This window comes from Cyanistes caeruleus, chromosome 4, assembly GCF_971803275.1.
Source record: "Cyanistes caeruleus chromosome 4, bCyaCae1.hap1.1, whole genome shotgun sequence".
In the NCBI taxonomy this organism is placed as follows: domain Eukaryota; kingdom Metazoa; phylum Chordata; class Aves; order Passeriformes; family Paridae; genus Cyanistes; species Cyanistes caeruleus.
The window spans coordinates 28,725,541-28,750,938 of NC_141704.1; the positions used below are offsets into that span (position 1 = coordinate 28,725,541).

Below are 25,398 nucleotides of genomic sequence, written 5' to 3' on the forward strand. Positions count from 1 at the left end.
AAGGTTAAAAATCCACGTCAAAGGGAAATGACATGTAACCATTGACAGCCTAAAATTATATTAAGTGTGGCAAAGAAGCATAATCAAAATAGCATTCCCACTAAATTCGGAGGTAGAGCCACTGCTCCCTAACATGAACAATTTCCCATTAGTCTGCAAATGTCTTCACACTGGCTGTATCAGAGATTGAATGAAGACATGAACTGTGCAAACTCACAAGAGGTGTAAGTAAGATTGTAGTAAGTTGATAACAATTGTCAAAGCGTCTCAAAAATACATCTGCACAGATTGATACCCGTACTTATGAGGCACTGCTGTTAGTTTAGTGTTCCCTTGTTCAAGTCTGTTTGCATCAATAAATTTTCACATTCAGTCCTTTGCATTGTCTCACATGCATTTTTGTTTTTCTTCAGCTTCCTTCTATGATTTGGTACTCAGAATCAATGCTCCCATTGATTTTAAGAGCTTGAAAAGTACATTCGAGATCCTGTAAAGAAGTATTCAAAACTGGGTGTGAAACCTGTGAAATTTTTCCACTATGTAAATTCTGGCCATTTAAAGCATTTGCAGAGATGTGGGAAAATGTTCTTTAATACCTTTAAGTGTATCTTGGAGACCCAGCTACAGGTCAGGGCATTGGCAGTGTTGTGCAAGAGAATGGATTTGGGCATGTCAGGGACAAAGGAGAAGATTCCATTTAAAGTGTGCTTAATATCTTCTATTAATGATTCCTTGAGACAAAGCAGCAGAGCTTTAATGGCACTCTGGCTCAGCACTCAAAATCTTCAGTTTGAACAGAGGCCAGAGAAGAAGGGGCCTTATTTCAATTAAGGTGATGTAGAGAGGCTTTTATCCACAAGGAATGGTTTGCAATTTAAACACTCTGGCGTTTTATCCTAGAGAATGAGTTCCCTAAGCAAAGCTTTTAATCCAGGGATTACCTACGTGGTGTAGGGGAACTGTATTTTCCATATACCCAATATAGCTATTGCAAATCTTCCAAGTGTAAAACAGAGCAGGAGTTTTCACACCTTAAAATTTTCTATTTAGGGCAGAGTTAACTCTGTCTCTCAAGCACTCCTGATACAAATTAAACACAAGTTTATGCATGCTTTGAATATGTACACACTTATGAAAAACTTAAGTGACCAGGTGTATTTAATGTTCAGTTCTGACTTGCCCATTTTCTCTTGTGAAGACTACTAACTGTGTAAGAGTCCTGCAGGCCTTTTTTCATGGCCTGGTCACATACTTTATAAGATAATCAGAATTTTTGGCTTTGCTTTCATTCTTTTTTGCTAAGATTCCTGCATTGTCTTGTAAAATGTGGCATTTTTTCGGGAGTAGCAACCTGAAAAAGTAGCTTCTTTATTCGTGTCTACTCATTAACTTGCATGTTTAGACCTGAAAAAGCAACAAAAGGTTTTAATATAGCCCACACAAGAGGCTCTCTGTGTAGGGAAGCTGTGATGCTTCTAGTCACCTGAAGTTTGAAAAACTCTTCTCCCTGTGCTTGTGAGAAGTATCATACTGCATATGGGGAATCTCTAATAAATGAGGTTTTATTAGCTGCCTCCAGTATCATGCTCACACTATCTAATCAGTATTACCATCTTTTTAAGATACCCCTTCCCCTTCAATAATCAAACCTCAGCATTAAAATACCATTAATTCAGCAAAACCTCTGCTTATGTTCTGAACCAATAGCAACACAGCCAAAAATAAGAACCAGGCATTAACTAGATGCAGTGATACAGATAAAAAAAAGAGATAAAAGTGTAAATGTTGGAATGAGCTTAGAGAATTTCTGCACAATTTATCCACTGCAGACCATAACACATTTCCACAGTGGGTCTTTAGCCAGATGCTGGCCTGTGATCCTGGGAAAATTGAGCATCAGTTGCAGTCTACTTCACAATTAGTGGCATACTGTAGCTGTATGTTTACTGTACAGAATGCACATACAGGCAGGCTTAGCAAGGACAAATCTCTGCCTACCTAACTCAGGGAGACTGTTTTTAAAGCTTAGCCTCATTTATATGGAAGGATGGGGATTTACAAGGGAATTCTCAATCCTTGTAACAAAACTCATATAGTTTAAATGAAGACATCAAGTACTTAAAATATATTTTCCTCAAATTCTTTGCTTTCATTCATAAATAATAATGAAAGAATGGTGGCAGTGAGAGACCACAAGATTCTTCTCTGCCACAAGAAATTTGGCCAGCTTAGACCTGCGGCTGGTACACTGAAGTAAATCAATTGTGAATGGGGATGAAAAGTTGACTGGTCTGGAGCCTCTGACTGTGGGATTAGGAGCATCCATCGCATTCAGGAAACATTTACAACTATTCTTCAGCAAAACAGAACAAGATCTGAGAAAATGAAACAAATGCAAGCTGTCTTGTACATACCTGTACATGAGTCGCCCTCTTTCCCTTGCATTCATCCTTCCCCATTCACCATCCTCAAATGCCTCCTTGGCTGCTGCCACTGCCTTGTCAACATCAGCCAGTGAGGCAGAAGAAACACTGGCTATTACCTGTGCAAAGGTAGCATTGTGTTAGCTCAAGAAGAACCATTGGGATGCAGAGTTACTCCTTCCTCCCAAACTTCAAGAATGGGTATAAGCAAATGCTTAATATCCTCATCTGTGGCGACTGTTGTGGGTGAGCCCAAGGCTGCAAGAAGTTCAGATTACAACTGAGGTGGCAGAATTTGGAGGACACTGCAGGGACTCAGATGCTTCAAGCTTTCTTCTTCTTCAAAGCAAATTGCATTGTCCCACTGGATCTGACACTCTCTTTCCATATGTGAAACCAATGTGATATTATGGAAGCTGGAAGTCTTCATATGTGGTATCATAATCTAATATCTAAACATGCTAAAACAAGTTCCATTAACTTGTTCCATTCTTAAGAAATGGAGATTCTGTTATCTTAAACCACCACAAACACACAGTATTTTAAGATGATTGTGTTCTATAAATACACACATTGTAAATCCTCATACAAAATTGTTACGACTTTTGTTCCATTCTATGATGAGTTTCAGGAAAAGTATCGGAGTCTGACTTCTGATGATAATGAAATTTGTGTCATTGATCCCAGCAAACTTATTTTATTATATATATATATAAAATTATTATTATTATTATTATTGTTGTTGTTGTTGTTTTATTTTATTTTTAATTTTATTTTTGATTAAATGGCAACTACATGGACATCAAAATCACTTATTTATAATTCACACTTACGAGTTGCTCAACCAATATTGGGTAGTTCAGGGCTGAAGTGCAACAGTATGCATTTTCTTACTGAAAAGTTATTTTTTGTACTGGGAATTTAAAGGGATGTTTTAATGTCAAATGACCCTAAGGTATCATATTTATAAAAAAGTAAAAAAAAAGTGAAATTAATTACTGACAGAAAATACACCAAATATCTTAAAAGAAACACTTCTTTAGCAAATAAACTTCAGCAGCTTCTGTTTGCAAAGCTAAACAAGAATGAAATCAGGGTAAAATATTCAGCTGGGTGTGAAAAGTGATATAATAATTGAAGCAGAAGTAGGTTATTTTTGCTTTGCAGCTTGACTCAAATAGAAAAAATTGTAGAATACACAAAATGTGAAGTAAATTGAAAATTAAAATTATTTCTAGGTATTGTCCAATTTAGTGTATTGTTGAAAAATCAGCAATATTTGAGTAATGTTTGAGATTTTTTAGTAGGCAAAACCAATGAAATAAACTGGTATCAATCCTATTTAGAAATTACTTACTGATCCATCTGCTGGATTTATAGTGTCATATGTTTTTCCATCATCAGAATTTATAAATTTCCCATTAATGAAACATTGGTATGGCATATTCACAGTCATGTTGTTCATGTTTTTTGAAACCTGGGTGAAACAAACAACAAATTATTTTAAATTTATAATAATTAATAGTTTAATGTACCTGAAGAAGCATTTGATATCTGCAGCCAATATCCAGACACATTTTAGCCTGTATATGTGGCTGTTAGAAGTAAAATGTAATGGAAATATACAGAAGTTTGTATAACCAAGTAGTTCTTTGCTTTCCTACTGCTTCAAGCAGTATAATTGAATGCATTGTCTGCCCGCCTCTAAAACCCAAGAAAGACTAAGCAGTAAGTGCAAAATAAAAGGTCTTACATAATCAATGACTAACTCTTCCTCTTTGTCTTCTCCTCTGAGTTTTCTGACAGCCATCTGAATAAAGTCTGCAAACTTAGTGGCCATATACACATCTTCATTCTGTAGCTGAAGTCCACTATGCTTCTGTTTGATCTCTTCGAGCATTCTAAAGGTTTGGAAGAAGGAATAACTTGAATTAAAAATGAAAGAATTCTCCAGATAACTGAATCATAAGAAGGTCAAGAGGGATCAAAACTGGGCCTCAGGTTGTATGCATGTAAATATATGTGTGTCTCTGTGTGTGTTTCTCTGAGAAGGGCATAGAAGTTATCCATTTTCTTGAAATCTGTTGATTTAATTGTAGATGTTATGAAAAAGAAAATGTCGCTTCTGGAATACTCTTAGGTAAACTTTTGAAAAACAATTACAAGAAGATATTGATATGCCATTAGAAAGTAGTATTTGGGACTACTCCAATCAATATATGGAAGACATTGAGATTGGTAAGTAATCAGCACAATAATCAGTTTGTTTAAAAATTGCTGGTTTTATATCATGGTCTGTATTGCAAAAAGAAGGCAAACCCAAGTAATGATAAACTCAGTGCATCTTTAAGCATGGGCTCAATTCTTTCTGTGAAAGGTTTCTCTTTCCCTCTGGGGGAGTTCTTTGCTCATGTTCCCAGTCAGTCCCCTGGTCTGGAGATACCTGTGGCGGCATGCAGACAGGTTTGGGCATCACCAATCCCCCCTGGGGATGATGTTCCTGAGGCTAAGGGGAATTTTCCTTCAGTAGAAAGAGCAGGATTACATCAATATCTCATAACTTTGTGAGAAGAACTGTACATGTTTTAACTGTGCTGGTAAGAAAGGGAATAGTAAGAATATTGGAAAACACAGAGGGATTATTTTTTAACACTACTGATTTAAAGACACCATGACAAATTTTTTTCATTAACTTTGGCTTTACATGTTTGTTATTTTGAATGTTCTCACCTGACAACATGCATAGAGGATGCTCCAGATTTGAAGAAGTCTGTGGAATCCTCAATCACAGCAACATTACTTAAAATGCCCTTCCAAATAGCCTAATAATACATAACAATAACAGAGGAAATAGTGAATAATAGCAGAAAGTATTTATCGAATTGTATTTTCTATGGTATCTGTGCCTACAACATGTCTTATTTCAAAGGTTTCTAAAACATGAAGTTATTTTATGAAGGTCTAAAACAGCCTAGAGACATGATATCGGACAAGAAATTTTTCAGTTTCATAATTAGATGATCAAAATATACTATTTTGTCCATGGTAATTTTACTCAGGCAAGAAACCTGAATGGTGCAATGCTAAAAATTTTCAGACCCATTTTTTAAAGATTTTTTTATCCTCCAAATAATAAGTTCCCATTGCATGATGGAATGTGTCATCAGTATAGGCAAGGATGGCCTGGGGCAGTTTATGAATGGATTGATGGCATTTCAGGCACCTGGCCAAAGCTGAGAAGTAGTTTAAGCTGCATGCATAAGATGTAGAAATAAACAGTTAAATAACTGGTAATGTAATATTTCAATTACTTATAATTGAGTTTCAGAGTTAGCAGGCAGTGTCACCAACTGATGAGTTTATACTTATTTTTCATAATTTTCTCAGTCATTCAATAGCTCCAGGCTATGAATTAGATTGCCGGCAAGCAGGTTCAAAGTAATCTTGAAGCAGCAGTTTAAAATATTAGTACATTAAGCAGCATGACCTGTGCCAAAAGTTAATAACCCTGCAGCAGAGTTAGCACAAGACAAGACATCTATGATTCATTTGCTCTGGCACAAAACTTTAACGACAAACGTGGCTTTCAGCTAAGCCACTGACACTACAGACAGATTGATTTCAGGAGAGGGCAGGAAAATTTCTCTCTGGCTCTGAGAGTTCTCTGCTCCAGCTGTTCCCATCCCTCTGGAAGCCAACCCCTTGTGTATGGTTGTGGCAGAAGAGACAGTGCACACAGGTGCAGTGGGAACACTGCTGCCTTTTGCTTTCAGAAGGCTGTTCTGAGACTCCCTCGAGCTTGTCCAACAGGCCCATTCTGAGCACATCCTAGTGATTAACACCACAGAGATGTAAGGATTCCAAGAACTGTCCGAGTCTGCCAATGTTGAAAACCTCACTTCTATGAAGTGAAGCTCTGATTGTTCCTCCTCATTCCCACCTTCATGAATTGTAGATATTTCCCATTACTGATCCTGCACTGACTGTCTTTGTATCACTTGTATCTGAAAGGAAACTTTGTAAAGTGAGACAAATACACAAATGAATTCCAAATTCCACCTGAATTAATATAAATAACTAAACCTTCACCCCCATATACTTTGAGTACATTTTATCAAAAAATTATTTGCATGACTAAACAAAAGATATGTCTTGCCAAAAATAAGTATTTAATGCTTTTGTCTGAATAATATCCCACTACAGCAGTTTAGTGAATTACTCTGATATCTTCTGCAATCTTTTTCTCCTCTTCTGTAAGTTCCAGGGCAGTTGTTTCATCAGCAGAGAAGTATTTAGATGCAGGGATCATTTTTCCATCCTCAAACTGCAGATTTCTCACTAGTACCTGAAAAATGAAAGGATATGGTTTTAAATTGTTTGGGAGGTAGTACATCCTTGGGTGAAGAGTTTTTAAGCATTAATACAGTGATTGAAATAATGAAATAAATGGTTTACAGGAAAGCTGATATTGATGCAGGCAATTTAGCACAGACCACTCATACCTGTCTTTTGGATTCTCTCCTAGTAAGAATATATTTTACTCCATATAGGAAATGATTATGGATTGAATGAAAATCAAAACATGAATATCTTCTCTACAGGATGGTAGAGGATTGATAAACTCCAAGTGAATTAGCTGTCAGTCATTAGCACCTGGATTTCTCAAGTTTGACAGTTCCACGCTACTTGCCCTTCTTGCTAAAACTATGCTTATGTTTGCCAGACTGAGAGCTTACCATCTTCCCATCATTTCCAAAAACAACAAGGCCATTCTTTGTCACAAGGCCTGGTCTTGAAGCACCTTTTATTGTCAGCTCTTGTCCAGCAGGCACTGAAGCATCAAGTAATGATGATCCATAAAAAGTAACCACCTAAAAATGTAATTAAAAGCGCACAGGTTCTAAGTGTTAACAATTTTATGATACTGTTTTAAACTTCTCATATAATAAAAATAAAAGATAATTACCAACACATGGAAAACATGTTACAACATTTCTAGATCTTTGTAACTCAGAACATGGAAACTTTTGCAAATTGCCTAAGCCTGCAAAGCAGCTGAGCTGTAACAATGTGCATGCTGCAACCAGTGCAGGAAAAGGGAGCAGCTTTTGTCAGTGCATGCCCAGAGTGAGGGACCACTCACTCTATAAAATTTCATAGATTTATTTCTGCAAACTACCTAGGCCCATATGTCCTTAAAATGAAACCTTCTGTTATTTCAGCACCTCAGTGTTTCATTTTGCTGTCAATACTGTGATGTTGGCCACTGTACATAGGCTGTATTATACTGTAATGGATACCTGCTTCCCAAAATGACTGGCACAGTTTGGTTCTACTCTTGGTACCTTTGTACCATGTCTCTTTTTTTTTTTTTTCAGATATTGTACTTGTCCTTCTTCAAATTAAATGACTCTGTGACTAAAAAGCTGTTAACTATTGTGCACAGAAATACTGTGTATTTCTTTAGGTGCCTGTTCTAGATACACATAAAACATAGTCATCAAATTAGAGCTACTCCAATGTAACAGCCATTTGTATTCACCTGTATGCAGACATCTCTAATTTTACAATAAAAAAGTAAAAAAGAGGGTATAGAGAAGAATATTCTTCTGGTTTTCAGAGCATACCTGTCCATTTATTGTTGTCCATGCTCCAGGCACTTTATCATGCCCTCGAATCCAATTGTGCAAAGCTGCTGCAGGTTGGTCCCAGGAGATCTAGGAAATCAAGACATGCCAGGATGCACCACCACACCTTCCCAACCACAAAGAAGATCATCTAATGCAGTAAGGGTGCTTAGATAAAATAATTCTCATATGGAAATTCAATTATTTTTGTATGTGTTGTTTATATGGCATGTGTTATTTTTTGGCACTAGAAGGAAAGGTGCCAAATCTCCCTTTTCCTAAAATCAAATGTACTTCTGGTAGAGAATTTCATATGGCCTATTGGAAAACAAAGAGAGTGATCCTGATTCAGTGTTGTATCTACAAGCCTGGTGGCTTATTAAGAATCCAGTGAAATTGCAGCTGCTTCTTAGCTGCCTGTACATGATCCTGAATAGGACACCAAGTTTCTAAATACATGTAACTGCTGAAAGAAAAATGGAACTTTACTTGGGGCTCGATTACATTCATCCTAATAGGTATCCCAGGAAAAAGCAGAAACAACTCAGTTAAAATTCATGTGAACTTCATATTGCTGCTACTGTAATCTGAGTTAATAGCTTTTCTAATGCTATGCCAAAAAAACAGTGTTACTTCACACTACCTCTGCATTTTCCTTTTTCTGGATCCCTTCATATGTTGCCCCTTCTTTAGGCTGAGGTATACGAGGGGCCTTACCATCAGCAATTAGATGTACAGCTTCTACCTATGTGAAAAAGTAAAAGATTTAATGTTAGCTTGGTTCACCATTTTTTCTTCAGTCATGCTTAGGAGTAACAGCTAAAGACTTTCTGCTACAAGGTGAATTGGTTTGGGTTTTTCTAAACCTAGTCTTTCCAAACTTCAAGGGACCAGTGCTGCCCTGATTAAACATGTGTGTTTCCATGAGTTTCTCTGGCAAAAGAAATAGCCTCCAAAATTTCATGGGAGTACCTAGTCACCAATCTTAGAGCAGCTGTATGAATTCCCCAGAACAAAAATGTGGCTCAGTATGATTGCATTCAACTTTTTCATTTTTCTCTCTGCAAAAAGTTATTTTTCTGCATTTGAAAGGAGGGAGAAAAAAAATCTCTATGGAGTAATGCTGAGTAATTTTTGTGCATTTTCTTTTATTTACTTAAAAAAATAAAAATGGCAAGCATAGAAAACCCAAAGTCAACCCACCAGAACTCTGAGCTTCAAACATCATACTGCCCTTTTTTCTTAAAAATCTCACACCGTTTTTTTTTGTTTTGTTTTGTTTTGTTTTTGGGTTTTTTTCTGAGCCTTTAGAAGATTTTGTCTTGTAAAAGAAACCTATGGAAAGAGCCACATTCCAGACAAATTCAACTTCTTGCCATCTGTGGAAACAGAATATGCTCTGCCTGCTGTCAGCAAGAAATATTCTGAGGTCACTTCCTCAGCTGTTGTGCAGCTGTACGGTTCCAGTGAAATCTAGGATTCGGCTGAGTATCCCAACCTCTGTCTTTCCAAATGCATATATCTTGTCTATATTTCTTTTGTTTCCAGCCTCTTCTCCTTTTAAAAAAGCTGGTATTTAGCACAGCTAAACATACCATAGCCTTTATTCCTTCTGGGAAGAGAAACCTGTTATATAGGTCATCCACGGTATCATTTTGGCCAACATCACATTCTCGCTGCAGAAGTATTGGTCCAGTGTCCAAACCATCATCAGCCCAAAAAATAGTAAATCCTGCTTTCTTATCTCCTTGAATTAAAGTCCTAGGCATAAAAAAAGACTTAAAGTAAATACAGACAAAATTAAAGTAGTTAGGAGTATCAACTCACATGTTACACATGCATTTTCTTCAGAAAGATAGTAAAGAAAATTCTAATAATCTTTGCTATACTTTCACTGCTCACTTCTCAGCCAGGAACCCACAGTTTTGACACTGTTGATGTGTAGCTTCCACAAAGTGACCCAGGAAATGCTGCAACTGAACCCAGGCTGTCTCACACACTTCATTGTGATAATTATTTTTTAAATATTATTAATGATAAGACAGAGCAAAAGGTGTGCCTCAGTTATGACTGAGTTTGAAAGATTGAAGAACCTAACAGAATATTATCTTAATAGTTCATGATTCTTTACTGTAATTATTAGCTAAGCCTCATGACTCATCTGTAGGTCAACAAGAAAAGCACATTTGTCACACAGCTGAAAAGGAGTTAAACTCAGAGTGGAAAATGATGGATATGCAATTATTTAAGGAAAAGTTATGGGAATTAGGGCTATCCAGCCAGATTATCAGCTGCTGTGCATGAACATAGCAATGCTTACATTAGACTTGTGCTGATTTACCTCAGCTCAGAATCTGCCTCTGCTCCCAAAGGGAACTCCAGCCACCTAAAATTTTTCAGCTCTCCTTTGGCATGTGTCTCAGAATGATGGAAAATCAGACTGGAATCGTATGGAAAAGTGTTCTTAAGGGTGCAGCCAGAAATGATGACAAAAATATTTCCTGCATGGTTTCAGCCATTTGTCTGCATGCAAACGCCAATCCTATTTTAAGTGATACATATCTCATGTAAGTATTCCCTCAGCAGTCCATGCTGTAACAAGGATCATCTGAGATCTGGCTTATACACGGGAAAATTCATTATTAATTATAAGCACTGAAAGCTACATTATTAAAACGAGTGAAGTACACTGAAGTACATATGGGCTGAACAAGAGACAAACTCCAAAGACAACTGAGGAAGTTGGCAGATATAACAGAAGTGAAATCTTACAGGACTTTGCCTAGCTCATATCAGATCTTTCACATACTTAAGCTGCATCTCTTCTGTTTTTTTATTATGCAAAAATTCTAAAAGAGCACTCTAGTGAGAAATGGACATCCTCAGCATGGAGAAGAAAGTTTTATGAGCAAATGTCTCCGATGCTGAAGAGGTGACAAGATAAGAACCGTGTGCCCCCTCCTCTGTCCACCAGATCCTTCCACAAAGGGCTGCTGATAACAGAGTGGCAGCAGCTGAAAAAGGCTGTAAATGAAGTGAGTGAGGAACCCTCTGCACTCCAGGGCCCTAATTTGTACCTGGTTATGTTCATACATGCCCAATTCTCAAAGGTTTTCTTGGTTACGCTGTGGGGATAAGGGGTCTGATCATCACCAGGGATGTAGCCACAATATATGAAAGTAGTGATTAGAACAAGGGATGAGAGGGTGAAACACAAGAACAGCCAGCCAAGGCCAAATCCTAACTTAGTTTAAAGGCCTTGGGATGATGGTCTTTACCTGTGAAGGGTAGGAGCAGATAGATTCCTTTTGCAGAAGGAATATGCAAAATAGAGCAAGACAGAGCGATACAGCACTGCAATACATTCCCATTTCTGCAAATCTTTGCCTTTCTGAAAGAGAGTTTGTATCTACACCCTTCTGAGAAATACATCTTGATGAACTTCTCCTCCATAAAAACCTTTTAGAGCTCTCTAGATATGAGGTTGCACAATTTAATAACAGACTGCATGGAGTAAAAGTAACTCCTTTTTTTTGGAAAAATCCTACTATCTGATGTCTTAGCTGGCTGCTCCCTAACTTTTGATTAGAATGAGCAATCACACATTTACTCATTTGCACAGAAAGTGTATTCCTTATTACAGATCGAAATCAGTCATTGATCTAAAGTTTCCTGGCTTTCTCTTTCAGCCTTTTTAAAACTGGTATTGCTTTTGCTATTTCCCAGTCGCCTGCATCAACATGAACTTAAGAAACAGAAATGTTGTAAGCAATCTCAAATCTGCAACTTCAAATTTGCTGAAGCCCTGTGGTCCTGAATAAGAGATTCTTATTCCTTCATCAGTTCACTGAAATGTCTTCTACTCACAGTTCAGCTCGAGAGAATTGTTCTGACTTATTTGACAAAAAGAAGGACTGTAGGATAGTAACATCTTAAGCTCCTCCATCCTGAATACCAATACAGATTTCCTACTGTGGTATTCTCTTTTATAAATACCTTTGTTAAATCAGACACCTCTATCACTTACATACCTCCCACCTTTAACATATTTGGAGGAATTGTTGTTATTACATTTTGTGCCTTAAAAAGTTGGTTCTTTATTTTCTGGACCATCTCACTCTCATTTTCCTCTGAGCTTATGCTATTTTACTTTACACACTTGGACACAACTGACACTTCTTGAATTCTTTACTTCTCAAATAGTCTCCTTAACACCTCTGTTTAAGTATTTCGGCTTAGTACTTTATCTTAGTAAGGGATTAAAATTAACAAAACAAAACTTAGTGTGCTTTTGCTTTGAATCCACAACACTATGGATTCAGATAGCCACCATGCCGCCTGTAAGATTCTTTTAGAATTGTTTCTTCATACTTATATAATTTCCTATTGAATTTAGAGACTGTGATAATGTCATTTCTGTTGTCACAAGAATGACAGATTTGAGTTTACTGTGGCCATTATTGTAGTGTAGTTCCTTCAGGGTGGCAATTTGAACTAACCTTGTGCATTGTGAGATAAGGTTTTATTCTTGTGCATTCTCCTCTCTCTTCTCCCTTCCACTCTGTGAAATCTTAGGGTCTGTATCAAACCCTCCTGTGATAGTTATCTAGTGTTTGTGGGGATGAGGTACAAGGGCAGTGTCCTGTTTATGGAAACTCCAGATTGTCGATTTGTGCATGTGAGTAAAATATATGAATGTACAGATCACACCACTGATCCTCCCAGAGTAACAGCTGAACTTGCATTGCAAATAACAATGACTCCTAGGTATGAAGTGCAGTTCATGTACCAAATAGCTGCTCCAGAGAAGTTCCTTCAGAGCAGTTGCAAGTCAACTGCAGCATTTTCAAGAGCAATGGGTGCAGACCAGCATCCTAAGGTGACAAACACGTAATTTTGATGCACAGAACTCACCAGTTGATTGCAGAAGCTCCTCGGTGGCGTGGTAGGATGGATGGATGGTAAATAATAGAGCCATGTTTTGGGCAGTCAATAACATCCATGGGGATAAACTGTGTACAGAATGGAAGGACATTTAACTCTGCTCCAACTGATTTGTAGGCTGCAACAACTTCCTGGATAGGCTTGCCTTTAGCTCTCCATTTGGGGAACTTAAAAACAGGAGTGCCGTCCTTCTCTGCTGCCAGTGCTGTGGGGCAAGAACAGGATTTTTTTTTTATTATTTTGTCTTGCTGAAATTCAAGCTGAAATCAGAGACATATTGCATGACAACTCAAGCAAATCAAGTATGTGACTACAGTGCCTTTCTGTATGCTGTTTAAAAACTTTTGAGCTTGGATATATTTTATTCATTCTGTCTTTGATTCTCATTCTTACAGTTTATGTCAATCCCAACTTTCAGCTCACTCTTATGACTTGGCTAGTAAGTACCAATGAAAGCAGAAAAGACGTATCCATACTTCACTTTCTTTTTTGTCTGTGAAACTGGATGTTGATCTTGACCTGAAGCATTTTTAGCTTGTCGATTTAATTCTTAAGTAAATACTTAAATATCATTCCACACAAGTTAGTGTGTACTGAAATTACTTTTTGAAACAAAGACTGTAGCTGACTGAGGGTGCAGAAAACTTTAGAAAACGTTTGAGACTTAAGCTTTTGAGTCATCTGGAAGTAAAAGGAAGTGAAGATAGCTAGTAATTGAACTTCCTTTTTTTTCACCCAATCAGGAGAGATTGGAGTAAACTAATCTGCGGTTTTAGTTACAATAAATATATGATTGAAAGATTGGAAGATTTATTTAGTTACATTTGTTAGCATAATAACTGTACAAGAATAATTTATATACTGTAAACAAGTTATGCTACATTGTATATAAAATCTTTATATAATGTAATCCAACCCAGACATGGATAGTCGATTTTTCATTTTCTACGTGAGTAGTTGCCTTCTCTAATTCTTCCGAAGCGTGATTAAATCTTTTAATGAGATAGAATTGAGAACTACATGCTAGTCTGTGAACACCACAGCATCAGTAAGCAAAATTTATGTTTGATTCTTCCCTCATGAGAGTTCTGTAAAAACATGTCAGGACCAGACAACAACAACAAAAAACAATAAACCAAAAACGAGCAAATAAACAAACAAACCACCAAAAACCCCCCACCAACCAAAATGAAGAGAGAATTGAAACACCTCATGGAATGTAGTTTTGATTTCAGATTATGCACATAGGTACATTCCATTCTGGCACTTCGATTTGCTAATCATATTAACTCACTGTCTTTGTGTCACTGAAGCAAAAACCAACGTGACAATTCAGGTGGTTCCAAATTAGCTTCTTTGCCATGCTGGGTTCTGAGTATGAGTACAATTCTGAATAAGCAAAACCTTCTTTAGTAAGCCTAGAAAATCCTTATGCATCTTGACCATGGAAAAAGGGACAGCAAAGCCTCCTCCAACCTTTTGAATGTGCTTTCCATAGTCCAGGTGGAAGAGAAATAGGCTCTGCAGGTACACTGCCACATACAAGCTTGTCAAAAAGGGCAGACAGCCAGGGATAAACAATCTTGGCTCTATGCCATGAGTGTCCCAGCCAGCACAGTGAAGCAGGTGACAAACATTTGCACTTGAATACAGGCTCAGCAGCTATTTGCTGTAAGATACAGATCTAGTTCAGATTGATTACCTCTAGGCTGTACATTCAAATAAGATATCCAGATTAATTTTGGTTTTCCAGTATCTTAATATACAGCCCTGCATGTTTAGAAACTACTTTAAAAGTTGCTTTTTTAAAGTACTGACAAACTGATGAGGTTAAACCGGTTCTGGGACTGGTGTTTGTTAAAGCATAGTTCTTGTACTAGATTTAGTGGAACAAAGGCAATATATGCAAGTCATTCCCATATAGATATAACCTTCTCATGGAAAGGCAAATTTGTAAGGTACACCTGTAATTTTAACATTTGGATTCAGGTTACACTTACCCAAAGGATCAGCTTGTCCATTCTTGTCAGGCACAGTGAATACACCCACAACTTTATGTCCCTCTTTTCTCAGCTTGTTATAAACTTCTTGTCCAAAAATACTTTGGCCTATAAGGGCTAGCTTTAGCTTATGTTGATAAGCCTGGCAAAAAAAATAAAAACAAAACATGTTCTAGGATGCAAAGAACAATTACATTTCTGTCTTGATCTGTCTTTATCAGTTTTTAGTTTGATTTAAAATGGAATCATCTTTTCTAGCCACATCAGCTTTGAAGGAATAATAATCAATTTTTTGAGATTAATAACAGGCAACATACAATTCAGAGAGAGTATACTTCACATGAAAGTATCATCTGATACTGTCACTGTTGTTTATAAGGTTTTTTTAGAATTTTTATTAGATAGACCCACTGCTTCTTATGAGAGGCTCCATGATCTTATCCACTGTCAGAAATTAAAAGATATTTTTTGAAACATACATAAAGCACTTTTTCTAGGCATAATTTAAGTGGCTGGAACATGCCTTCTAAATCCCTGTAATTAAACAGAAGTATAATACTTGTGGTTAACATGTATAGGCTAAAGAAGACAAACTAAAGAAGACAAACATTGTTCCTGCTAAGTTAGAGGTGATGATCATCCATTTGATCCTCCTAAATGTGGTTTCCTTGCTGGACTTCCAATGCCTGCTGCATTTGGATCCCAGTACACTGGACATGAGATTTAAGCTTTTCAGGCTGAGCAAGTACAAGTAACCACCTCCACTTTTTAAAAAAATTTATGATAGTTAGAATCACAACACTATGATGATATCAGAATATCAGATATTGCTATGTTTTTCAAGTGATTGCTTCTTGAGAAAACTACTCTTTCCTTCAGAGGCCTGTTAGACTTATATTTCAGTTGTGCTCCTCTCCCACCCTACCTCCAGCCCCTCACCTCTAACACCTCCTTTATCCCAGAACCAGTACTCCTGTAGCTGCAAGAACTGCATTAGGGTACTGAAGTAAGCAGGCACTGACATAAAAAATGCAGATTATTCTTCACTGGATCTATTCACCAGCCTAATTTATAGCACTGCCGTGAGTCCTAACATAGGGCCAGCTGGGCAGCAGGAATGGAAACATGGCAGAAGGGCAGAATGTCTCTGTATGCACTGTCTTTGCGTTTTTAGTCAACTTTTTGAAACTGCAAATGGAGACCTTTGAAAAACAAATGGACTACCAGAGCTGGTTAAAAAGGAAAGGTCTGCACAGAATAAACAGGAAACTTACCTTCCTCAAAGCTGAATCTGGCACAAACTCTTCCTAGACTCAAACTATACAGATCCCTCCTCTTAGAAGGCTTGAGTGAAAGGTAGGAAATAAAACCACACACTCTCCACCTTTGTTCTTAATTTCATTTTTCACAACTGGACTTTGACCTCCATTTTTTTCATTATGACCCATTAGAGGAATCAAAGCTCTGTATAAATGTCTTAACCACTGACATTTGTCTTGTTTGTAAGTTGGCACTTGCATGTTTATCTCCTCCCTCCTCCTCCCTTTCTTAGGCTGCTGGGATATGAGGATACTTTGAGTGGGTTATTGATTGGATAACAAATGGTCTGCACTGCCCATCATATCATATGACAAAGAGAAATGTCCTGAAAAACAGGTTACTCAAAACCACAATCCACTGCAATTCATTTCACAGCTGACTTATTATGAATGCATTTTACATGGTTTCAGGTTACATTTTTGCTGTGCAGCTGGCTTTAGAAAAGGGAGTTATGAATTGGTAGGTTCCATTACAGAAATACTGAAGTGTGCTTTTAATTTTTTTTTAATATAAAACAATAGGAAATAATTATTTGTAACAGTAATGAAACTGCATAGTAAAACAGTTCTGTATTGCAGCATTACTCAGCACTAGTGTCACTGCAGTAGAAACAAGCAGTAAGATGCAAAGGTGGGCATAACTCAAGCCCTTGGAAAAACAGACTGTTATAATTGGCTGGTAAAAATGTCTGTGAGATTGGTGATGATCATATTACTAACCAACACTGCACTGCTGGCAGCTATACCTCAAATAGTCCACTATTTCGTTCTTAACAAGGACAAGACCTTGTTCTGAATTAAAACTTATCTTTGCAATCCTTATCCAGCAAGGCCAAACAGATGCAAGTAGTGCTCATAATCAATGCTTTATGATGGATGTCTTTATCTTTACAGTAGAAATATTGCTACAAAAAACAATAATTAGATTTTCCTAAGTATTTACTAAGTAATAATTGATCATTATTATAACAGGCAAATTGGAGAAAGATTAACCTGCTGGGTCATTGAACATGTTTAGCATGGTATGAAATCCTCTGATTTCTGTACTGTGCTAACTAGAGCCCAACTAGTATATTGAATAAATGTTAAAAATAGTCCAGATGAGAATCACTTATTCTACTTCTGTCCTTTTGTTAACATCTCTCATTAAGAACACAAGACTGGAAGGGATCTTCTTAGCTAATAAATCTTCTCCTCTGCCATCACAAATAATCATGTCATATGATTGCATTTATAAATCTACCCAAACTCTTTCTCAACGCACTTTTAGAGTATTCTCAAATACTTTTGGAGTATTCACTGCTGTACTCTGCTGCTTTTCTGGTCTTGGACAATCTTCTTGTAATTTTAAGTCCAAATTTATCACCACTTCAAGAGTTACTTTTCCACGAAGAGTTTATTCACAAAGTGTTAGTAACCTATGCACCTTCTATTCCTAAACTTTCAGTTCATGTTTCCCTGTGAATAAATCTGATTCTCATATTACATGGAATGGTATAGCAGTTCCAGTTCCAAATCATGAGTTGCTGTAAATCAACATACTTTAAATAAAGCTACACCTTTTATTTCTGAGAGTTGTGGAACTGAATCAAAAAACGGTGAGAAGCAAACAGAGAACACAGTCCCCAAATGAATAACAAATACAAAAAGCCCACCAAAGCCAAACTGAAACTGGCAAGACTGAGAAGATTGCACGGTGGAAAAATCTGTAGTGCACAAAAACATTACTCTGGAGCTTTGCTGTCTCACACTTACAGAAAGTAACTCAAATGGGGACTGGTTTCAATCACAATGTAGATCTGGTAAATGTGACCAGTGATTCTTGAGTTCTCTCTCCACTGAATGGTACAAAAGTATTGCATGACGTCTGATTAGACTGTCTGTGCATCAACATTCACTGCCATCAGTAGAAAGCAGGAGAGAAACTCACAAGTCAATCATGCACAGGGTTTCTACTGAGTTAAAAAAAGGGAAAGAAATCTGTGTGGAAGGGCTTGCACGATCAGACCACAAGTTCAGTCCTTCCTTTTTTGTTTTATTTGAAAAATTGCAGTGGAAAAACTGAATGAGGTGTTATAGCCATTCATATCTTCTTTTGGAAACTCTCCTAAAATGAATCAGACCTGTGGAAGTGGGAAATTTCTGTAGAAGAATTTAATGTGGACATAACACCCAATTAAAATGGAAAGTTCTATAAGATGACACAGAGAAGAAAAACAGTTTGATGTTTTGTGTCTCACAGAAATGACACATTTTGGCCACTCTGCCATCGCTAGCATTCATCATGAAACTTTAAAAAGGGATTCTGTTAAAGAACACCAAAACAATCTTGATTTTGAATAACGTGCTAGATGGATACTCCATCATCATCACCAACATATACAGAGATAAAACTTTTCATTGTTTTTGACAGTGGTGTTAAGAGATTATATTAGACTTCTTTTGCAGTTGCCTGGCTGACTGTGAATGTGTAGCATGCACACGAAGGTTAATGGTCATGTACCATCAGAGTGGATCTTTTGCTGCACTTTGTAAGATTACCCAATTCCTGGTTATAGTAAACAGTGCAGCTCAGGTGGCTGAGGGAGATCTTTTATGACTAATCATAGACTAATATAGTTATTATGACAGAGCTGCCAAAATACAAGATTTTAGAAAATCAGTTTCCACTTAACTGTAATTCTGTTGTTTTCACTGTCTGAACTTATAATTTCTTCTTTAACTTTCTATTTTGTTTATAACATAACACAGATTAACAGTGATTATGTTTCCTTGAGTCAAGCACTCATGATTTGAATGAAGAAAATAAGATAAAGGTAGAAGCATAAAATCTGAGAAGTGCTTGTACAAACAGTGTTATCTTGAATGTTCAACGTGTCTGAAATTTCACATGTGTTTCACCACCTCAATACAAGAGCAAAGATTTAAGTTAAACTTCTGTATTTAAAAATTCTGTCCATATAATCCCTTGATACCACATTGGAACTTGTTTTACAATAGCTCATTAAAAGTTATACAGTATTTTAATGTTTGATTCCATTCCGGTTCTATTTTTCCTCCAAAACACTTAAACAGAAATAAAACTAACAAATAGAATTAAGTACTGCATAGATGGCAGCCTGACAAATGCTGGTAACTATCTTGTCAAGTTCTAGATCCTAGAAATGGGAGGTAAGTTCAACATCTACATTTTCTTTACTAAGAAGAGTCTAAAGTTACAAAATCTCACCACGGGAGAATATTTACATTTTGGATAAAAATAATTTTCTGTTACTGCCTCTTTTGTTTGTGCATCTAAACTTCAGTTGGTTATCAGCTTCTAATTAAATTTCCTAAAAAATAAAGATTTAGTAACCTCTACTCTGCTGCTTCCAAAGCTTATTATCAAAAAGATTGCAGTATTTTACTTAGCTTGCATAAGAATTTAGTGAAACTAAAAATATTTGATCGTTACATCTTTTTCAAATAATCATAGAACGATGCCTCTTGAGCAGCAGTACTGCAACTTTATTTCTATTGAGATCCCCCTACATGTGCTAAATTCCAGTGCCTGTAAATAGAAACCTATAGTAGAGCCCCGCCCCCATCGACATACACATCCAGGGCAATGTGTTCCCATTCATTCATTCTCTCTTTTTTTTTGATTGCATTTCCAAAAGGCTTGTGTTAAATCTCCTTATTCTAATGCCTTTCATGCAGATACCTCCCGAGGATTGCTGTTCTCACACGAAACTGAGCAGCCGAACACGAAACAATGAACGATCTCTAGGGAAGAAAAGAATCCCCCAGCCTCATTCCACTTGCCAGAGCTACACATCTGGATAATTTGGACTGGACAAGGCTTTCAGGGAGCGCTTACTCAGAGGAGTTCTGCAGACCATATATGTAACAAGACGTAAAGAAAATGGCTTGAAACAAATGCTCAGAGCTGTAAAAGGCTAAAACATGGGGCGCAGAGGAATTTAGGCCATCAACTTCAACCCTGAGCAACCCACCATGGCAGAGCTACGAACCGGCGATGACACGGTCACAAACGAAACAGGCCGGGGCGGGGGGCTTCTCTCTGGCGCTGGGAACGAGCACGGTCCCTTCTAACTGAGATGACAGCCTTCAGCTTCTCGCAGGGCAAACCCAGCACGAGGGAGGCAGAGAACGGCTGCATCACATTGTTCTTGACACACGATTACGGGGCACTATCACAGCATCGCCGGTGCCGGCTCCCCGCAGCTTCCAGGCACATCCCTGCGCGATGCAGCGCCCAGATGATGGCTGCGATCCCGCTCGCCGAACGGCGAGATGCAGCCTCTGCACCCGCACCGAGCCCCTTCCCGACCCTGCCGTGCCTTTGCCAAATCCTCGGCACAGACAATACTCATCACGTCCTGGAAAATACCGGCTCCCGCCATCCCCCTCCTTGCTCGGCCCCCGGTTGCCCCCGGCGCGGTTGGCTGCCGGGCTCGGCTCGGCTCGGGGGGACGCGGGTCCGCGCCCGCCCGCCCCGCGCTACTCACCGCAGCCGTGGTGCAGATGGTCCGCAGCAGCAGAGGGGCTGTCCGCAGCATCTTGCGGCCGCCCGGCCGACACCGAGCCGAGCGTCTCGTCTGATGCAACCCGCGCCGATGCCGCTGGCGCCGGGCCAGCGCCTGCATCCGCGGCGGCGCAACCCCGCCCGGGCCCGCGGCCACCGGGACAGCGGGGCCGCCCCGCACCTGCCGCCCCCTCGGCGCCGGGGCACGCCGGGGGTGGCGGGGCCCTGCGGCCTCGGCGGGGAGGGGAGCGGAGGGGAGGGGCGGGGAGCTGCCCCCGACCCCGGCGCGGCGGCCGAGCCCTCCCGCTGCTGCCGCGGGGCCCCAGGGCAGGGACCGGCGGGGGCCTGGGGGCTCCCGGCCCGACAGCGCCGGAGTCACAGAATCACAGAATCGTCAGGTTTGGGAGGGTCCTCTGGAGACCACCCAGTCCAGCCCCGCTGCCGAGGCAGGGTCACCCAGAGCGGGTCACACAGGAACGCGTCCAGCTGAGTTTTGAATGTCTCCGTGGAGAGAGAGACTCCCTGGGCAGCTTGTTCGTGTGCTCTGCCACCCTCGATGTACAGAAGTTCTTCCTCATGTTGAGGTGAAAATTCTTGTGTTTCAGTTTATGGCCATTGCTCCTCTTTGCTGGGCACCACTGAGAAGAGATCGGCACCACCCTATAAGCCCGCGCCTTTGAGGTATTTGTAGGAGTCCGTGAGATCTCCTCTCAGCCGTCTCTACACTGAAACAGACCCAGCTCCCACAGCTCTTGTAAGAGAAATGATCCAGACCCCTCATCATCTTTGTGGCTGTCCACTGCATCCTCTCCAGTAACCCCTTGGTTTTGTGTAGTCACGGCCACCCAGGTGGCATTTTGCAGTCTGAGATGTGTGCAGATGTTTCCCCAGCAGTGCCCCGGCCATTTACAGCTTGGGGGGACAGAACGCCTCACCTGCACCTTTTCCCCCTTTTCCGAGGCTGTTGGTGAGACATTCCTTTGACTCTGCCGTGGCAGCCAAAGATCATGTAGATTATCAGAATTAATGTTTAGTTTATTTGGTTTAGTAATGGGGTTAAAAAACTTTAATGACTTGCTGGAAATCCATATCACTGCCTTTGCAAACATTATGAAAACAGGTCACTCGACTTAACCATTTCTTAAAAATCTACCTCTTGAGTTCTATTAATAAAAGTGTTTCAATATTGTTTGGAAGCTACAACAAAATCTTGACAGAGAGATGGAGAAGATCTTGAAAATACAAATTTAAGGTGCTAAAAAGACCGGAAAGCAAGTGAAAATGACCCCAAAAAGGACAGGAATAGCAAAAGCAAGAGTAGACAGTATGACAGTAATATAAGCATCATTGCAAATTAGGTCAGGTTTAAACCCCAGCAACACAAAGGACATGCATGTGTAATAAACTGAAATACATGATGTTCCTGTCAGGAAAACAAGGAAGACGAAATGGAAAAAAAAATTCTTATAGCCAAGTTGTGAACTTATGTCAGAGAGGTCAGAGGCAATGATTAAGCCAAAGTTATGACCTGCAGTCACCTTGCTACAGTTGAAAATAGAGTAGACAATATAAACATCCATATGTCAATGAGACTTTTTTATGCTTTCCTGCAAAAGAGCTGCAATAGTAATCACCAGGGTTTATCTTCCAGGCCCCCAACCTCCTCCTCAGGGGACTTCAAATGCTGAGAAGTTCCTCAAGGACAAGGAGTGCTGTTGCATCCCTGTTCAGGGGGCACAGGAAGGAGAGGTGCTGCAGGAGGTAAATTGTGCCAGTCCCCAAGGAAGTCAGGTTGGCACAACACAGTCTCCCCACAGAGAAAAGTTACACAAGGGCTTGCATTATGAGCCTTATACCATTATTCATCCCCTGATTTAGTCCTGTGTAGCAAAGTTATATCCTGTCCTTTATTCAAGGCTCTTGGTGGTCCGACAAGTGTAGGTGGCACTGAGTGGAATCAACAGAAATTAAACTAAAAACATTTTAACTAAAATAAACCACTGCACTTCTGTTTTGCAAAGAAAGTTCCACAAAGAAAAATCACTAGTCAGTTTCAGTAATGGCTTTTCTATGGGGTGAAAAAGCTATGGGAGTACTTGTCCACTTCAGTGAAAATTCTTCTCATGATGGTGTCATGTGGAGTGTGTGGTGATTTATTAGATTATGGAAAAATCAGCCAAGGGAGTTAGTGACTTTCTTTGCTCTGAAGTGTTAAAAACTAAACAAAAAAAAATTCATCAAAAAGTTCTGTTAACAAAGTAGGACAATATGTTTACATTAATGGTTCCTTCTCTAGTATTTGTGGTACTGTGGGTTTAAAAAGAATGGTGTACAGTAATTCCAGATTTCATTTAGAAAGCTAAAATATTTTGCTTTTTCACTTATTATTAAAATATTTTTATTGGCTACTTCCATGGGTATGCAGGCTCATATCTTCCAATTATCCCACAGACTATCTACAAAATTTCATTGCTAAATTTCTTAAAAATATTCCCTCTTTAAATTGTACAATAGAACAACTAAAACTCATAATTTTGTTGGACTAAAATGCATCATTTAACTACTGCAGGAGCTGTTGATCTGAAATGCCTGTTGTTAATATTTTGTTTTCTTTTTTGAATTGGCAGTTTCTTTCAGAAAGATTAGCTACCCAGTTTGATAGGATGTTGTAGCAATAGGATTATACAGGTTCATGGAAAGCTCAGTTTGCAGCTGAGCAAACCCACAATCTGCTCAAACAAGAAGTATTCAAGACAGTCCTCACTAAAGGAATGATAACTCTACCTCTGCCAGTAGGATAAATGAAAGTGTGTGTAGTATCCCCATGACTTGATGGGAGCTGCACAAATTCCATACAATTAGGGTGCAATCAACTTCTACTATAACAGCTGGCATGAAAATGGTCCTATAATGCAAGGTTTGGAGCTAGATTAAAGGATTTCTGAAGTTCATGGAACTTCAAATCTTGGTTCATGATCCAAAATCTCTCCAACTAGAACACTACACTTGGCATTTAACCACTGACACACAAGCTTACGGCAAAATGCCTGGTTTTCCTGGGTAAGCAATTTGTAATAACCTGTGGCTCTATTCCCTGTACACATGCAACATAGACAGCACAACAATGCAAGTGAAAAGCACCAAGGTTCACTTAATTGCCACACCTTCATCTCCAAACACAATTCCTAACCTAGTGGGACAATAATAGACCTCCATTTACCTCACAGACCACTAAAATGTTAGATGATAAAAGGGAAGAATCACAAGAGGAGGTGTCTGTTGTCAACATATAAGAAGAGCTATATAAAGAAGAGCTGAGAAGGAAGACGTGGGATTTACTTTAGATTTTATAGCAATAAGAGGGGCAGGGACATGAATGGCCATGAAGGTGTGCTAAAACACAGACAAGGATAGTATCTTCATACCATCAGCTTCACACTTATCATGAGAATGATGAATTCATACAAATGGGTTTTAACAACCATTTAACAAATTGCCTATATATAATTTCAAGTGCAAATAGTTACAATCAACATTTTTGATATCCAAAAAATTATTAGGCTGACATCTTTGAGATAAGTCTTGTATGAATTAGTAAACTCCAACATCAGTGTTAAATATTGTACCAGTTACAGTGCATTCCTCTGGGTTTTATGTTGCTGGAAAAAGTGACACAAAGTATTACCCCAGTCAGAGAAGTACCTTGCAAATTATTAATTCCTTGTTCATCTGAGGAAAAAAATCCTAGCACCAGTGCTTACTTTATTTGGAGCACATTTTATACATTAAGCTTCTTTTTTTGATTTTTTTTTTCCTTTCCAGTTCTGATCCTTTTTCATGAAGTCAAAGTTTAGCTTTGGGAAAAAACCAGCAAGTACCCATAGTAAGCTTTTCAGCATGGGCTTTCTCCTTTGTGTTACCAAATTTTCAAGAGATATATATCAGCAAATGGCAAAAACTGATAGGGGGATATGTTTACAAAAGCTATTCAGGAGTTAAACGTGCTTGTAGAATAGCAAAATATGCAAAATGTGCTTGCATGTGCAGAAATGTACAGAACAAACATAAGACCTGATGTAGCTGAATATTTTAAATCCTTGTTGATTTCTGTGAAGCAGAAGCTACTCAGTGTCTTTGAAGACATCATCAAGGCTTGGCAAGATCATTAGGAAAGACTGTTCGGCACAGTGTGCACACACTAAAGCGCTTGGGAAACTGCTTGGAATCTTCCAGGATTTGCTTTCTTTTGAAAATCATGCCCTGGGACTCAGTAATCAACTAAATTAGCTCTGCATAGGCTTTTTGTTGCTGGAAATCAGCCTTGATGGGGCTTTTCATGATGATTAAAGATTTGGTCATAGTTCAGACTCAAATTCCTCAGGAGTACTTTAGAGTTCACTCAGTTTTAAAGACTGAGTAATTAAAAAAAATAAAGTAAGGATTTGTATGGTTGTTCACAAAGTATGTTAATTGCATGACAAGTTTCAACTAAAATTTTATACAATAAAAACATTTCACATTTTTCCGCTTGCTGAAGCAAGATTTTGTGGGAAAGTT

The 25,398-nt window shown here is 38.7% G+C and overlaps 1 protein-coding gene across 2 annotated transcripts in view; it reads right to left on the bottom strand.

Moving 5' to 3' along the window:
- Positions 1-25,398, bottom strand: part of ALDH1L2 (aldehyde dehydrogenase 1 family member L2) — a 35,548-nt gene that overhangs the window by 7,811 nt on the left and 2,339 nt on the right. Inside the window, exons 1-12 of one of the 2 annotated variants that reach the window (XM_086887185.1) lie at positions 20,825-20,977; positions 14,995-15,136; positions 12,965-13,199; positions 9,646-9,811; positions 8,694-8,795; positions 8,051-8,140; positions 7,160-7,294; positions 6,643-6,768; positions 5,154-5,245; positions 4,177-4,324; positions 3,781-3,900; positions 2,415-2,542 (exon numbers count right to left, since the gene is read on the bottom strand). In XM_086887185.1, the coding sequence (XP_086743311.1) occupies positions 2,415-2,542; positions 3,781-3,900; positions 4,177-4,324; positions 5,154-5,245; positions 6,643-6,768; positions 7,160-7,294; positions 8,051-8,140; positions 8,694-8,795; positions 9,646-9,811; positions 12,965-13,199; positions 14,995-15,136; positions 20,825-20,962 (1,622 nt within the window). In that variant the 5' untranslated portion in view covers positions 20,963-20,977. Of the gene's footprint in view, positions 1-2,414; positions 2,543-3,780; positions 3,901-4,176; positions 4,325-5,153; positions 5,246-6,642; positions 6,769-7,159; positions 7,295-8,050; positions 8,141-8,693; positions 8,796-9,645; positions 9,812-12,964; positions 13,200-14,994; positions 15,137-20,824; positions 20,978-25,398 lie in introns of those variants that run through there. The other variant, XM_086887186.1, reaches the window with a different exon arrangement.